The 13,396-nt window shown below is 45.7% G+C and overlaps 1 protein-coding gene across 5 annotated transcripts in view; it reads right to left on the reverse strand.

Annotated features, from left to right (window-relative positions):
- Nucleotides 1–718: 718 nt before the first annotated feature.
- Nucleotides 719–13,396, reverse strand: part of MRRF (mitochondrial ribosome recycling factor) — a 47,572-nt gene continuing 34,894 nt past the window's right edge. For all 5 annotated transcript variants that reach the window (XM_054584439.1, XM_054584440.1, XM_054584438.1 and 2 more), the window contains 2 exons: nucleotides 8,825–8,984; nucleotides 719–1,267 (listed from right to left, as the gene is read on the reverse strand). In XM_054584439.1, coding sequence (XP_054440414.1) covers nucleotides 1,190–1,267; nucleotides 8,825–8,984 — 238 coding nt within the window. In that variant the 3' untranslated portion in view covers nucleotides 719–1,189. The remainder of the gene's footprint in view (nucleotides 1,268–8,824; nucleotides 8,985–13,396) is intronic.

Here is a 13,396-nt window from a genome sequence, read left to right on the forward strand (position 1 = left end):
GTCAGGTCTCAGTTTTCTTATTTGTAAAATGGAATTAATACACATCTTGGAAGTTTACTGTGAAGATTAAAAATATTGCCTAGGGTTGTTTCCAGCCCATCATGGCTATACTATCAATGAATGAATGAATGAATGAATGAATGAATGAACAAACGCATGATTAAAAGAAAAATTACTGGGGGGAAAAACTAATGACCCAGTACCCAAAGATGAGCCACACCACACTACTTGCCTGCCACGTACAGGCAGACCCTGGGGAAAGATAGCTCCTTACCAAGTAAACACTGAGGACAGAGCAAGGGTGGAAAATGGCAGAGTAGTGTTAAGACTGGAAAGAGTAAAATTCGGTACTTGTTGCGCAAATATTAAGTGCAATTCATTCACAACACATTTGAGTGCCTACTGCACTTCAGGCACTGTGTCAAGTTCGGAGGCTGTGGAAAATATACAGACTCATTATCAAAAAGAACAACTAAGGTTCAGATGGGAAGAACAGACAGTGATATGAGAGCGAGTAACAGGGGCCCTCAGTTCGGAGGAAGCGCTGGTCCAGCGGAGATGTGAGGGGTGAACAGGACTGGCCAGGCGAGGAGTGAGCGGTCCAGGCAGAGAAAAGAACACATGCAAAGATAACTCAGAGGGAAAAGCATTGTTCTGGTTGCTTTACACGCAGGTCCTCAGAAATCATTAACCCAGACTGACTCTATCATCATTCCCTTTGTGGTTTTTATTCTTTCCAATTCATTTTGACTTTATTGTTCAGTGAAAATGGGCCTCTAGCAAAGGCAGTTGCAGGTGAAGGCCCACACCCGCCCAGGCAAAGCTTACAGTTGGGGCCAGGGCCCGACTGTCTGTTTGAAAAGGAGGCTCCCGAGAAAAGGGGCAGTCAGTCCGATGGACGCTGCCGGAGGCCCCGGGCGTTTGGCAGTACCATGGTCCAGGCAGATGCCCTGCGTAAAGGCTGTCTGTCAGCAACAGGCGTTCTCCAAAGGCCCACCAATGCCAGGGGCCCGGGCGGCAGCGGGGTGGAGGGGGACAGGAGGAAGAGAATCAGCAAGCCCGGCTGTCCCACTGGAAGGTGGGGCCCCACAAGGACGGACAGGGCCATGGAGACAGCCGTCCGTGTGGACAGGGAGAGAGATGTCAATTTGCCACCCAGGGGACCCACCAGTGACGCCCCCGTGGACTGTCATCCGAGTAGCTCTTTGGTCTTCACCGCCAGGTGCCTGTCCAGCTCTGCGACGGTGTCGTCGGCCATTTGGCTGATCTGCAGAGACACAAGGAGAGACAAGCCTGATAACCAGGCTGGAAAAGGGTGGGGGAGAAACAGTCCAGAACCATGAAAGGTTATCTGGGAAAGAACAATGGCGACAAAGCTCACACTCACTGAGTCCCAGCCAGGCACCGTGCTAAAACTTTATGTACAGACTCCTGCTGATTCCTAACAGCCACACCGAGAGACACACTATTATTATCCGTATTTCACAGACAGGGAACTGAGGCAGTTAGATCACCTGCGCAGGACATGCATCTAGAAAGTGGCAACAGCAAAAATTAATCCTTGGTAGTCTGACTTCACAGTCCCAAATTCTTAACTATTATTACAGACTACAGAGAAGCCAGCCATATCTGTTCTTTAATGAACTTCTAGAATTTCCTGCATCTCAGACACTCTGCTATATAAAGCCCTCATACTAATTGATAAGAATATTAAAATCCCAATAGTCAAGCAGAAAAAAAGTCTTGAAAAAAGATGAAGTACATCTGGTTAACAAACATGGAAAATTCAATAAACACTGAAGAAATGGAAATTCAAACAAGACATAATTCAGTCATCATAGTTAACAAAATTTGATGTTGTGGTTTTTAATTACAATATTCAATGCCAGGGAGCTATGGTGAAATGGATAAGTTCACATATCATCAATAGGGATTCAAATTGATGCAAATGTTCATACCATTTTTAACTCTAAATTCTCTCAACGGGGAAACTACCACATGAGTGGAATCTGAAAAAATTTTAAGTTCTAAATACAAAGATATTTATCTAAGCTTTATTTTTAATAATGAAAAATCAGAAAATCTAACGTGAAAGAATGGGTAAGTAGTTAAATACATATAAACATTAAAAAGGGTTAAGGTTATATTTCTTAAAGAGAGGGTATAAATATGAGTAACATTCCAGTATATGTTTCTGAAACGTTTGAAGGTTTGACTGTTTTATAACAAGCAGGGATTGCTTTTGTAATCATGAAAAAAGAATGCTTCAAGATATTATTTATAATATCATGGAAACATGCTTATGTTACCCCTGAATTAAAGAAAAACCAGGATACAAAATTGTATATATGTATACATAGTAGAAACAATCTCAAATATGTAAAAAAATTATGCATATTTTTAAAATTGGGAGGAAAATTGGGAGGAAACCATCACAAAATATTAATAGTGATGGGAAGGTAGCTAATATATTATTTATGTGGTACCTGTCACATCTAGCAGAGGACCCAGCACATAGCAAATGCTCAGGAAATATTTACTAAATGAATGATTGTTAAAGTTCTCTGTGCTTTTCTGCATCTTCTGCAATAAACCCGTACTCCCTCTGAGAGTGGAAAACACTGTACGGTTTGGTAGGTGGTGCAGCCTCCCTCCCGTGTCTAAAAGGGACCACGGCAGGAGGCCTCAGGCAGGAAGCTTTGAAGGGAGCAGCGTGGTACCCAGGATCTGTGTGCAGCGGCGCAGTGGCGGTTTGACATCTTTATTACATCTTTATTTGCAGACCACAGGCCTTGGCCAGGAACTGAGAAATAAATGCACTGGAAAGGGTAGAAACTAAAAAGGATTTGGAGCAATTGGCCTCAGGCACGGAGACAGCCAGGCTCTCGCTCGAGCCCCAGCTGCACATTTTTTGGAAGAGCAAAGCTCCTGGGGCTGCTGGGCACTGTGGAAGGCGGCTGCGCTGAGAGCGGCTGCTTGGTCCCTCCTCACTCAGCCACTCAAACCCTGGAGATGCTTCTTTTGCCCCCGCCTGGGTAGCCGGCCTTGCGTGGGGTACGGCGCAGCGCCCAGCAGCCCTCCAGCTGGGGGCAGCCAGGAAGGGGGGCTGCAAGCCTCCTCTGGAAAGACGGAGTCTGGGGACAGAGACGAGGAGAGACGGGACTGGAGGGAGGAGCAGTGCCAAGGGTTGAACTCTCAGTGAGGTGACAACGTACAAATTTTTCCCCTCACTTTGAGCCTCAGCTTCCTCATCTATCAAATGGGGAAGCTAGCCGACCCCTTGCTCAGAGATTAGTTGGGAGGGTTAAAAAAGGCATGAATATACAAGCATGTTTTAAATTGGTTATTTGCTATGCAAATGTGCTTGTGTTACTCTGATTTTCACTATCACTTCCTGACATGTTTACAAATTAATTAATTAATTAAAATATTTACTAATTATTACCATATTTTTCTGCCATAATATTTTTACCGTAATATTTTCTACCATATCACAGGCACAGAGTGCCCTTGAGGACAGTCTTCCAGCAAGATCGTCTTTCCATCTTTATCAGGCTTCTAAAAATAATGATTAACAACAACAAGGATTCCAACAACACCTCCCATCACTACGTGCCACACATGGACTAAAAATGTTACATTTTATTTCACATAATCCTCAAAACATGTGAAATACCATTATCATCTCCCTTTAATATATTAAGAATCTTAATTATTTTACCTGACGGTTGCACAATAGTTCACGCTATGCAAAAGGGTTTTGTCCTGTTACTTCATTGAAATCCAACCACCTCCCATGACCTCTCTGTAAGGCAGGTGGAACAGGTATTATCCCCATTTGACAGAGACTAAACCAAAGCATAAGGTGTCAACTAACCTGCTCAAAATCACGTAAACAGTCAGTGGTGTGACTGAGCCAAGAGCTCCGCCACCCCTGATCGTCAGTGTGGTGCCCCCCTTCCTTGGGGGAGCTCCCTGCGCCCCGCTGCGTCCTGCCCTGGGTCGGGTCCTGCCCCTCGCAGGCCCGCTGGGTCAGGCTCCCTAACACAGTCAGTCCCTGTCCCGTACTCAAAGTCACAGGTGAGGGGAAGGGGGTAGGACGGACCAACAGACAAAGGACTGCGGGGGACCAGCAACTACGCCGCCCGTTCCGGCAGGCCGTGCGGTTCGGCCCTCACTCCGGTCCGATGAGAGAGGCGTCACTGCTCCCACTCTGCGGTGAGGAACCAGAGGCTCTGAAAGGTGAAACCGTCTTCTGACCTTAAGAGCTGACAAGTGAATGAGTCCTTCTGACTCCAAAGCCAGAGCCCTTTCCGTAACAATATGATGCCTCCTGAAGATTATACCACCACCTCCGCCACCATCATCACACTAGCTCCTTGCAAGTTCAGGAAAAGAAAAGGTAGAGAGGACAGGGAGGCAGGAGCACTCAGCACGCCCCTGGGGCAGGCCTGGGTAGCAGGCCATCCTTCCCAGGCCGGTGCCACTGGGTGCTGCTCCGCCTGTCTCGCCCGGTCCAGCCTGCCCACCCGTCTGCTGGGGGCCTGTCTTTCCTTCAGCCCACCAGCACCCAGCTTCACTTCAGAGCAGTTCGGTCTCTCAGGAAAAGGCAGCAGTGAAAGGATCTTGGCCAGATTTACTGGTGGTTTCTGCCAAGTGCTTTAATGTTCAGCAGGCCCATTTATAGCAAACTAAAGCGAAGGTGAAACAGCAGGCTGACAGATGTCAGAGCCCCGAGTGGGAAGACCCTGGTCCTTCTTCGGAGGAGCTGGCCTGAGCTGGGGGCTGGGAAGCCGGTGGGGGGAGGGCTGGGGAGTCAGATGGGATTGCAGAGTTGGAACCTACCACAGAGTCATTTCCTTCTTACACACCAAAATGGAGCATTTTTATATTACAATTTTGAAAAATCTGACCTTAAGACATTTGGAAATTTTTTTTAAAAATTAAGCAAATCTCACACATAATAAAATTAAAATGGTTCATAATCCCATTACCTGATATAAGCACCATTAACATTGAAGTGAATAAACTGCTAACCTTTTTATGTATATGAAACTCATTATAAAAATGAAATCATATTATAATACTATTATGCAATCTACCTTTAAAAATTCCGAAAAAGTACCATGTCTGTAGAATATTTTTATAATTGTTGATATATACACATTCCAGTAAATGAATGTAAAACAACTTATTTTCCCAATGCCAAAAATTTAGACAGTTCAAATTTTATACCATTATACACAATCAACAGATACCTCTATAGATAAAGAGTTTTGACAATTTTGGGGGGGGAAATTCCTAAGTCACTGAATCAGAAATGTATGGATTTTGGTATATATTGCCATATTATTCTCAAGAAAAACTGTATGGATTTATTCAAAGAATAACTTAATCCCATGGAGTGTGGAAGTAAAAGCAAAACTGCTCACATACGCAACATTTTAAGCTCACAATAAAAATTTTAGGTTCAAATGTTAGGGAGAAAGCCAAAACATTTTTTTAAATACACGTATTCTAAAAACCCATGAATGATTTAGGCAGCACGTACCAAAAACCTTAAAAGCACACGTTCCCTTTGCGCTGCAATTTCACACTTGGGGCTGTATGCTAGGGAAATCATCTCGAAAAAGATGTGTGTATAAATATATTCACTGAAACCTTATTCATAATAACAAAAAATTTAAACAAACTACATGTCCAAGAAGAGGGCTTATGAGAGTGAATTATGGTATGGCAACAGACGGAGTATCCTGCAACCATTAGAAATGGCTGTTTACAAAGAGTTTTTTAAGACACAAGAAAATGCTAATGGTTTTAATGCTGAACAGAAAATAAAAAGCTGAATACAAATTGTATGTACAGTACGTGCTCTCAATCATGTTTAAAACTATGTAGTTTAAAAAAAGGAGAGGGAGGAAGAAGAAAAATTCCAAAATGTTAAGAGCCGTTGCTCCAGCATGCAATAGGGATTATAGGGTGAATTTTTTCCCTTATTTTTAAAAACAGTCTTCTGAACTCTGTATTTTTTTATAGTGAACATACAATACTTTGATAATCAAGAACAAAGTAAACAAATTTTTAAAAACTGCTTGATAAAGCTTATTTACATAAAAACACACATCAAAAACACCACATCGGTGCTATCAGGAAAAAAGCACAGAATGAAGTGTGTACAAGACCGTCTCCTGAATATGTTCTTACTCGAACTTTAACCACATGAGAATAAAGTTATTATCAATACTGGTAAGAACTAATATTTAAATGACAATATCTTAAATAATAAAGATTATAGTGAAATACATATAGTATGATCTTTTTTCTGCATATATATTTACAGAGGTAACCTGAATGTTAACAGTGGCCGTCTCTGGGTGATAAAAGTTCTGTTACTTTCTTCTTAATTTTTTAAAAATTTACACTAAACATGGATTGGCTTAGTATCACAATAAATGAATAAAGTTACTTTCACTTTGAAAAATAATAATTAACCGTAACAAGCACTGAATAAAATAGTCTAATCTGAAGAGGAAGGTGAAAAGCCAGGCGCTAACTGTGAAGGCTTCCAGCAAGGCCTTTACCCAGCAAGTTTCAGCAGGAGAGCTGGTTACCCATCATCCTCCCCTTTTCAAGGAGCCCGGGCCCTGGCCCCTAGTCCCTGGGGCAGATGCTCAGACTTGCTGAGGGAGGAGCGCCTGAGGGTCTCAGAGGGCCACACTTACCGCCACCTGGCAACCAAGAAGCCCGGGGGGAGACGGGCAAGGAGCTGGCGCAGTGGGGCGCTGCCGCTACCAGGCCTGATGCCGGACTGGGCTCCAAGAGAGGAGAACACAAAGGTGGCAAGAAGGGAGCTTTGAGGGTCGAGGTGTCAGGCAATGGTGCTCCCAGCGGCCCCAGGGCAACCCGGCAGGACAGGAATTACAAATCCCTTTTGACAGGGGAAGCGGACCCTGAGGAGCGAGGTGACTTCCCCCAGGTCATGGGACATCAACTACAGGGCAACCTCCTTCTAACTCCGGTGTCACCTCACACCTTCCCTATCTGCTTTGGCAGAGTTAGCCAGGGATCTTTTAAACAATACACATTCCTAGACAGACCTATGGAATCAAAGCATGCAGGGGCAGGGCCGAGGAATCCGTCTGAGATCTCTCCGGGGTGACTGCTTGGCCTGGCCCAGGACTAGCCTTCTGCCTGCTGGCCCCGGACAAGGGGGTGCGGCAGTCACTGGACAGCCTCCTCCACCGGCCTCCGTCCTCGCCTCCCCTTCCTTCCCCCTCCACTCCCCATCCTGCTCGACGCCTCTTCGATCTCACTGAAATGATGCTTTCATTGTTGATGAGGGGGCTTTGGGTAAGCACTTCACAGTACACTCAACATTCTAAGTCTGTCTTCTAAATGCTGGTACCTCCATCTCTCTACCTTAATTCCTCTCTTGCTACTGAGGCTCAGGCGCCGTCACTTCCTGGGTGGGTTTCTGCGACAGCCTCCCGGCCTCCCTGCCTCCAGTCTTGCCCCCTGCAGTCTGATTTCCAACCAGCAAGCAGAATCCTTTTTCACAAATACAGATGTGATCTCCCCACTGTCTGGAAAACATATTTCAAGAGAGTTACTCCAAATATGCAGACCCTCAGGCCCTACTTCAGACTCACTGACTCAGTCTCTGGGAGCAGGGTCCCAGAAACCTGTAAAAGCTTCCCAAGTGATTATGATGCTGTGGCACATTAGATTATTGTTCAAAAAATATCCACTCCTTCCTCCAGAGCTCCATGAACTGAAATACCGTCCTGCCCCAGCAATAACGGGATTGGGCCTGTGTGAGTTCCTTGGCCAAGGCGATGGGACAGGAACAGGTGCCTAAAAATGTACTTGAGTGGTTGGGGTTATGCTCTTGGCATCCACAGCTGCCGTGCAAAGATGCCCTGGGAAGCTTGTTGACTCCAAAAGATGGCCAGATACACAAAGCCGACCTAAACCCAACCAAAGTTAGGGAGCCAAGCCCACTGAGCCCAACATACAACAGCTACATCCCAGCTGACCGAGAGATGTGCGCATAAGGACTAAAGCTTGATATTGTAAATCACTGACGAGGCAGTTTGTTAGGCAGCGTTGCTGTGGCCACAGATGGCTGATAAGGGTGCAGAGCCAACATGGGAGTCTCTGGACATGGCGAAGTCCCCACTCCTCAACCTGGTATACAGGACCTTCTGCACGAGACGATGGCTGGGCACTGCCTTGTCCGTCCATTCCCTAGTCTCAGCCGAGGCCCATGACTACCTAACTGAACAGAGTTCTCTGACACCACCATCCCTCGCACGTGCTGTCCGCCTTTCCCCCTTGTCCCTCACTGTCTCACCCCAGTAGCTCCTTTAAGACATGCGGAAGTGCCACTGCTCAGCACTTAAGTTCTCACTTCTCAGCACCAGCCACAGATATGAGCGCAGTGGCGTACAGGCTCTGAAACCAGCCTGCCTGAGTGTGCATCCCATTTGTAGCATTTACCAGCAGTGTGACTTTGGGCAAGTTTTTCAGCTTCTTTGACCCTGTTTCCTCACTCCCTACACCTCACCGCTTTGTAGCAACGAGGGTAAGTGAAGTGACGTAAAGTGTTCAGCAGAGCCTGGTACGTGGTAAAAGATCAGCAGGTTGCCCTCCCCTCCATATTCCCAGGGTCCAGCACAGAGCGAGGCCCAGGCCGGAGACTCGGTCAATGACAATCACATCAGTGAAAGACCAGGGGTCCTGTGTCTTCCTTTTCCTCACTTCAGACATGAACAAGTGAGTCCCCGATCAGACACATGAGCATTACATCCACTGGGAACAGTACCTGTTTTTCTATGAGTCGAATAGTGTCCTCTGAGGCCTTGTCCTTCGATTTCTTCAGCTTATTCAGCGCGTTGCTACGAACCTTCCGCAAAGAGTCTTTGGCCTTGTTGGTGTTCTGTTTGGCCAGTTTTGCCAGCATTTCCCTGTGCTCCCTGGTTACTCTGATAAGAGACACAAAAGGGTTCAATAAAATCATCCCATACATTAACTGCTAGCCAGGAATTTAAACCACACTGCCCATTAGCTCAGCAGCGTGTAGCCTTACTCTCCGGTGGCAGATGAGCTTCCCGTTCCTGATACATGCCCATGGGGATACTCAGGGTCAAGTAAAGTTCCTGGGGAGTTAGCTGAGGAGAGCCAGTAAGAGAACTGCTTAAAAGCCCAAGCCGGGAGTTGAGGCAGACCCAGGGCCAAACCTGAGCCACGCCACTTAGGAGAAGCATAACTGACCTCCTCTCCGCAGAGCTCCCGTCTCTATAATGGGAACTGCTGGTACCTGTCCCAGGCGGTCATGTGACGATTATATGAGATGATGCACATGGTGTTTGGCGCTGACCCTGGCACATCATCTCTAAATCTCTGTATGCACCCAAACAAGTAAGTAGCAACCTTCAGAATCTTAACTATTATTATAACAAATGACTTGTGAATCACCTTAAAACTGACCAAGATACAACGTGAGTCCCAGCATGACATGTGAGCACCAATGCACCAGTTAACTTCCATAAAGGACCCATGAGAGCACCTGACATATTACAAATGCTTAATGAATGTCAGTTATTTTTACTATTAATATCCTCACCACAATAACAACAACGAGCACATGGAGGGCCTGCTATGTAAATCACTAGGACGGGCACTTTATATGTTGATCCTTACAACAACTGTATGAGACAGTCATTATTATTCCGATTTTACATTTAATCAACACAACAACCCAGCAGAGTGGGCCAACATGTTTGCCCCTCATTTCTTCACCATGTACACACTGAGGTCTACTACCTACCAAAACCAGTGCTGGGCACTGAGGGCATGAGGATGAACATGAAGGACCTTTGTCCTGCTCTCCAGGAGCTTAGCTAGAAAGAGAGGTCAGTGAAGAGAAAGTGACAATAGAGTGTAAGAAGTGCCGTGGGCGGGGATGTGGGAGGAACCAGGTGTCACGGCACAAAGGAAGCTCCGCTAACTCACCAATTTCTGTCCGAGTTTGGGGCGGGGGCAGAAAGGGAAGACTTTTCTAGAGAAATAATACCTAAATGTGGAAGTGATTGGGTCTGTTCACTAGCATTCTGGTCCTTATTCCTTCCCGTAGGGATGCATTTCCCATCCACTCTGAAGTTCAGTGTTACCTCAGGGCAGAAGCTCTAAGAGCCAGGGTGCGTTCTACCACACTAGGTTCCACTGGCCACAGTGTAAGTGGGTATGGAATGTCCACCAGCTTGGGACCCAGGGCGAAGTATCATGAACAGTGTCCACTGCGCAGAATGCGCAAGAGCTAAGTTTATGTTGTATAGGCACAAAGCCACGGAGATCTGGGGTTTGCTTGTTATGACAGCAGAGCCCATCCTACCTTGACTAATACACCCCCCTAGGATCTGAAGAACGAGCACAAGTTGCCAGCACGGGCACGGCAAAGGGAGCCTTCAGCAGGAGAAAACCGCAGGCAGAAAGGCTCGGAGCCGTGGAGACCCAGTTTCATTTGAGGAACTGCCTGGAGCACAGACAACAAAGAAGTGAGTGACAAGAAAAGGGGCTGGACATCCGTATCATGGAGGCTCTGGTATGATCACGAACTCCATTTTATAGATTAAAAAATGGGACCCAAAGGAGTTTGGTATCTTACACAAAAGTCAAACCTAGACTATCTCAAAAGCCAATGGTCTTAGCATGACAAGATTCCTCTGCCCCCCGGGGCCTGAAGTGGACATCCTTGGCACATGGCTCCTGACCCCCAAACCAGCAGTTCTTGCCTAGTAAGGACAATTCCCGGTTGCACATGTTCCATGTGGCAGAATGGCAAGGAGGTGTTAAAGATTTAGTGGCATCCACCTGGCATTTTTTCCCTGCTAGGAAAAAACAGAAGAAGAAAAAATAGAGAAGAAAACTTTAAAAATTTGAGAAAGCATATACTCTGAAGACAAAGTAGACAGCTGTGTTATAAGTAAATCCTTCTGGTTTCAGCTAATTGAAGGTATTCTCAAAATAAAAAAGATCCTGATTACTACCATGAGTAAGCCCCTCTCTGCCAGGTGAGTACTTTAAATATATTACCTTACTGATCCTCACAACTCTTTGAACTAGGTTCTCATACCCCATTTCTGCCAAGAGGAAACTGAGGCGCACACATGTTAAGTGACTTGCCTGTGGGCTTGAGTGACAGAACTGGGATTCAAATCCAGATCTTTCTGGCCTGTATTCTTTCTGCGACTCCATGCTGCCTGCCCCTTGTCATCTATTTCACATAAATTACGCGCTGCTGCCATTACTTCTGCTTCCAGGCAGAAGGCTTTTCAAAGTCAGTAACATGAAGCTTAGGACTGAAAAGGACAAAACCACCATGTCAGGAGTTTAGGGATTTGGATCAGATCTTGTTACTTTTATGGTTTTTAATTCATTGAACAAAAATCATGCTGACATGCTTAGGTCTCTTTTTTGTTCTGCCAAAGCATATGTCAGTATAAGGAAGGAACAGGAAAATTAAAACTTGATCCACTGATTCAAAAAACTTAATCCTGCTGAAATACTAGGAGGGGCAGAAAATAAATGAATCTGAGTCTGTAAGAAACCTCTTAAACTTCCCTAACAAGAAGTATTTCAATCTTATATTTCACATATAATTTGAAATGCATAGGTATCCTACTGTTTAGACAATCTTTAATAAAATCAAAATTTTTATCTAATCAGCATCCTTTTCACTACATTGTTTCATTTATATTTTACATGAAGAAAAAAAACCATACGTTTAAAATATATAAATTGGGGCTCAAAAATAACCTTATGAGTAAAAGGCGATATAAAGAAAACAAAATCACAATATGTGTAATGTGGCCTTAATAAAGTGCATTTTGTATTTATTAATATAAACGTGACATTACTATACTGTTAACAACAGTTTCCACACATAACAGTATCCAGTTATTGCTGCTGACAAAAATATTTCAGTTTCAGGATGCAAATGCAGAGGCACCAAGCTACGGAAACAGAGCGGGGTGTGCAGTGAGCAAGGGAAAGGGGGGCGGGGGGGGGGGTGCTGCCTGGCACTGGAGCGCTGAGGCAGGGGCCTGAGCTGAGAGGTAGCTAAACTACAGGACCAGAAGCAGCGAGGGTGACGGGAAGGCAGTGGTTTTAAAGTCAGACGGTCCTCGTTCATTCCCCTATCTATCACTCAGAAGCTGACTACATGTGCGCAGGCTACTTAATTCTCTCTGAGCCTCAGTTTGCTCATCTCAAAGGTGAAGGTATTAAAAACACCTTAATATCCTAAAGTACTGGAAGAAGCAGTCACAACATGTATAAAGTACCAATAAAGATAGCAGCATATAGTAGCCTTGAGTAAATGATAGCATTTATGAATGTTTTAATCAAACACACTTAATTACTTTCTCATGAAACAAGGCACATCTGTTTTAGAAAAGAAACATACTATATTATGGAAATATTTTAATGCCTTTCCAAGCCAGTGATTAATACGTCCGATCATCTCCATCTCGCATTCGCTGGGTTCTGTGAGTACACGCTATTTTGTACGCCAGGCCTCTGGACTTGGCCAGGTGGTCCTGAGCGCCGGCTCTGCGCCTGGCATGCGCTGGTTCAGACAACACTGGCTGCCGCCCCTGTGTTCCCTGCCAGACCTTGGGCCAGGCTGAGGAGCTCCAGAGGGGGCAGGCCTGAGTCACCTCCTCCAGGGACTCAGTCCGGTGGTGGAGAAAAACTGTCAACCACTATCTAGAAAGAGGATGGCTGCTGCCAGGACAGAGGGACAGGCGCTCTATGGAAGGGGCATGCTGAAAGTACAGCTCACACTGCCTTGAGATTTGGAAAATGCCTGGGAGACACAGAGTAACTTGTCTGCTGTAGATGAAAGGAAAGGGCGTTTCAGGCAGAAGCACCGTGAGAACTATAATGGCAGGAGGGCATGAGACTCAAAGGGGTGCATCAGGGTCAAATTTGTTCTGGAGGCCCAGAGCTTTCAAACTCTTCTTTAGCCACAAAACCCTGGTTTCAAAGAAAACCAAGGCGGATAAAATGAGAACTGTTCCAGTGACTAAGGAAAAAGGGCGAGGAGGCAGCGGGTGGCGGGGGTGGGGGAAGGGTGGCCTAGGAAGCTTAGCTCCACCCTGACTGCCCTGGATTTCTGAGCCACCACTTACTGGCTGAGTGACCTTAAGCAAGCCATTTAAACTCTCTGAGTTCTGCCCTGAACAGTGTGGCTCAGCTGGTTAGGTGTCGTCCCGCAAACCAAGAGGGCGCCAGTTCAATTCCCAGTTGGGGCACATGCTTAGGTTCCAGGATCAGTCCCCTGTCTGGGCACATGCGAGAGGCAACTGATCAATGCTTCTCTCTTACATTGATG

This window comes from Pteronotus mesoamericanus, unplaced genomic scaffold, assembly GCF_021234165.1.
Source record: "Pteronotus mesoamericanus isolate MK-2021 breed Mesoamerican mustached bat unplaced genomic scaffold, CSHL_Meso_final contig_78, whole genome shotgun sequence".
NCBI lineage: Eukaryota > Metazoa > Chordata > Mammalia > Chiroptera > Mormoopidae > Pteronotus > Pteronotus mesoamericanus.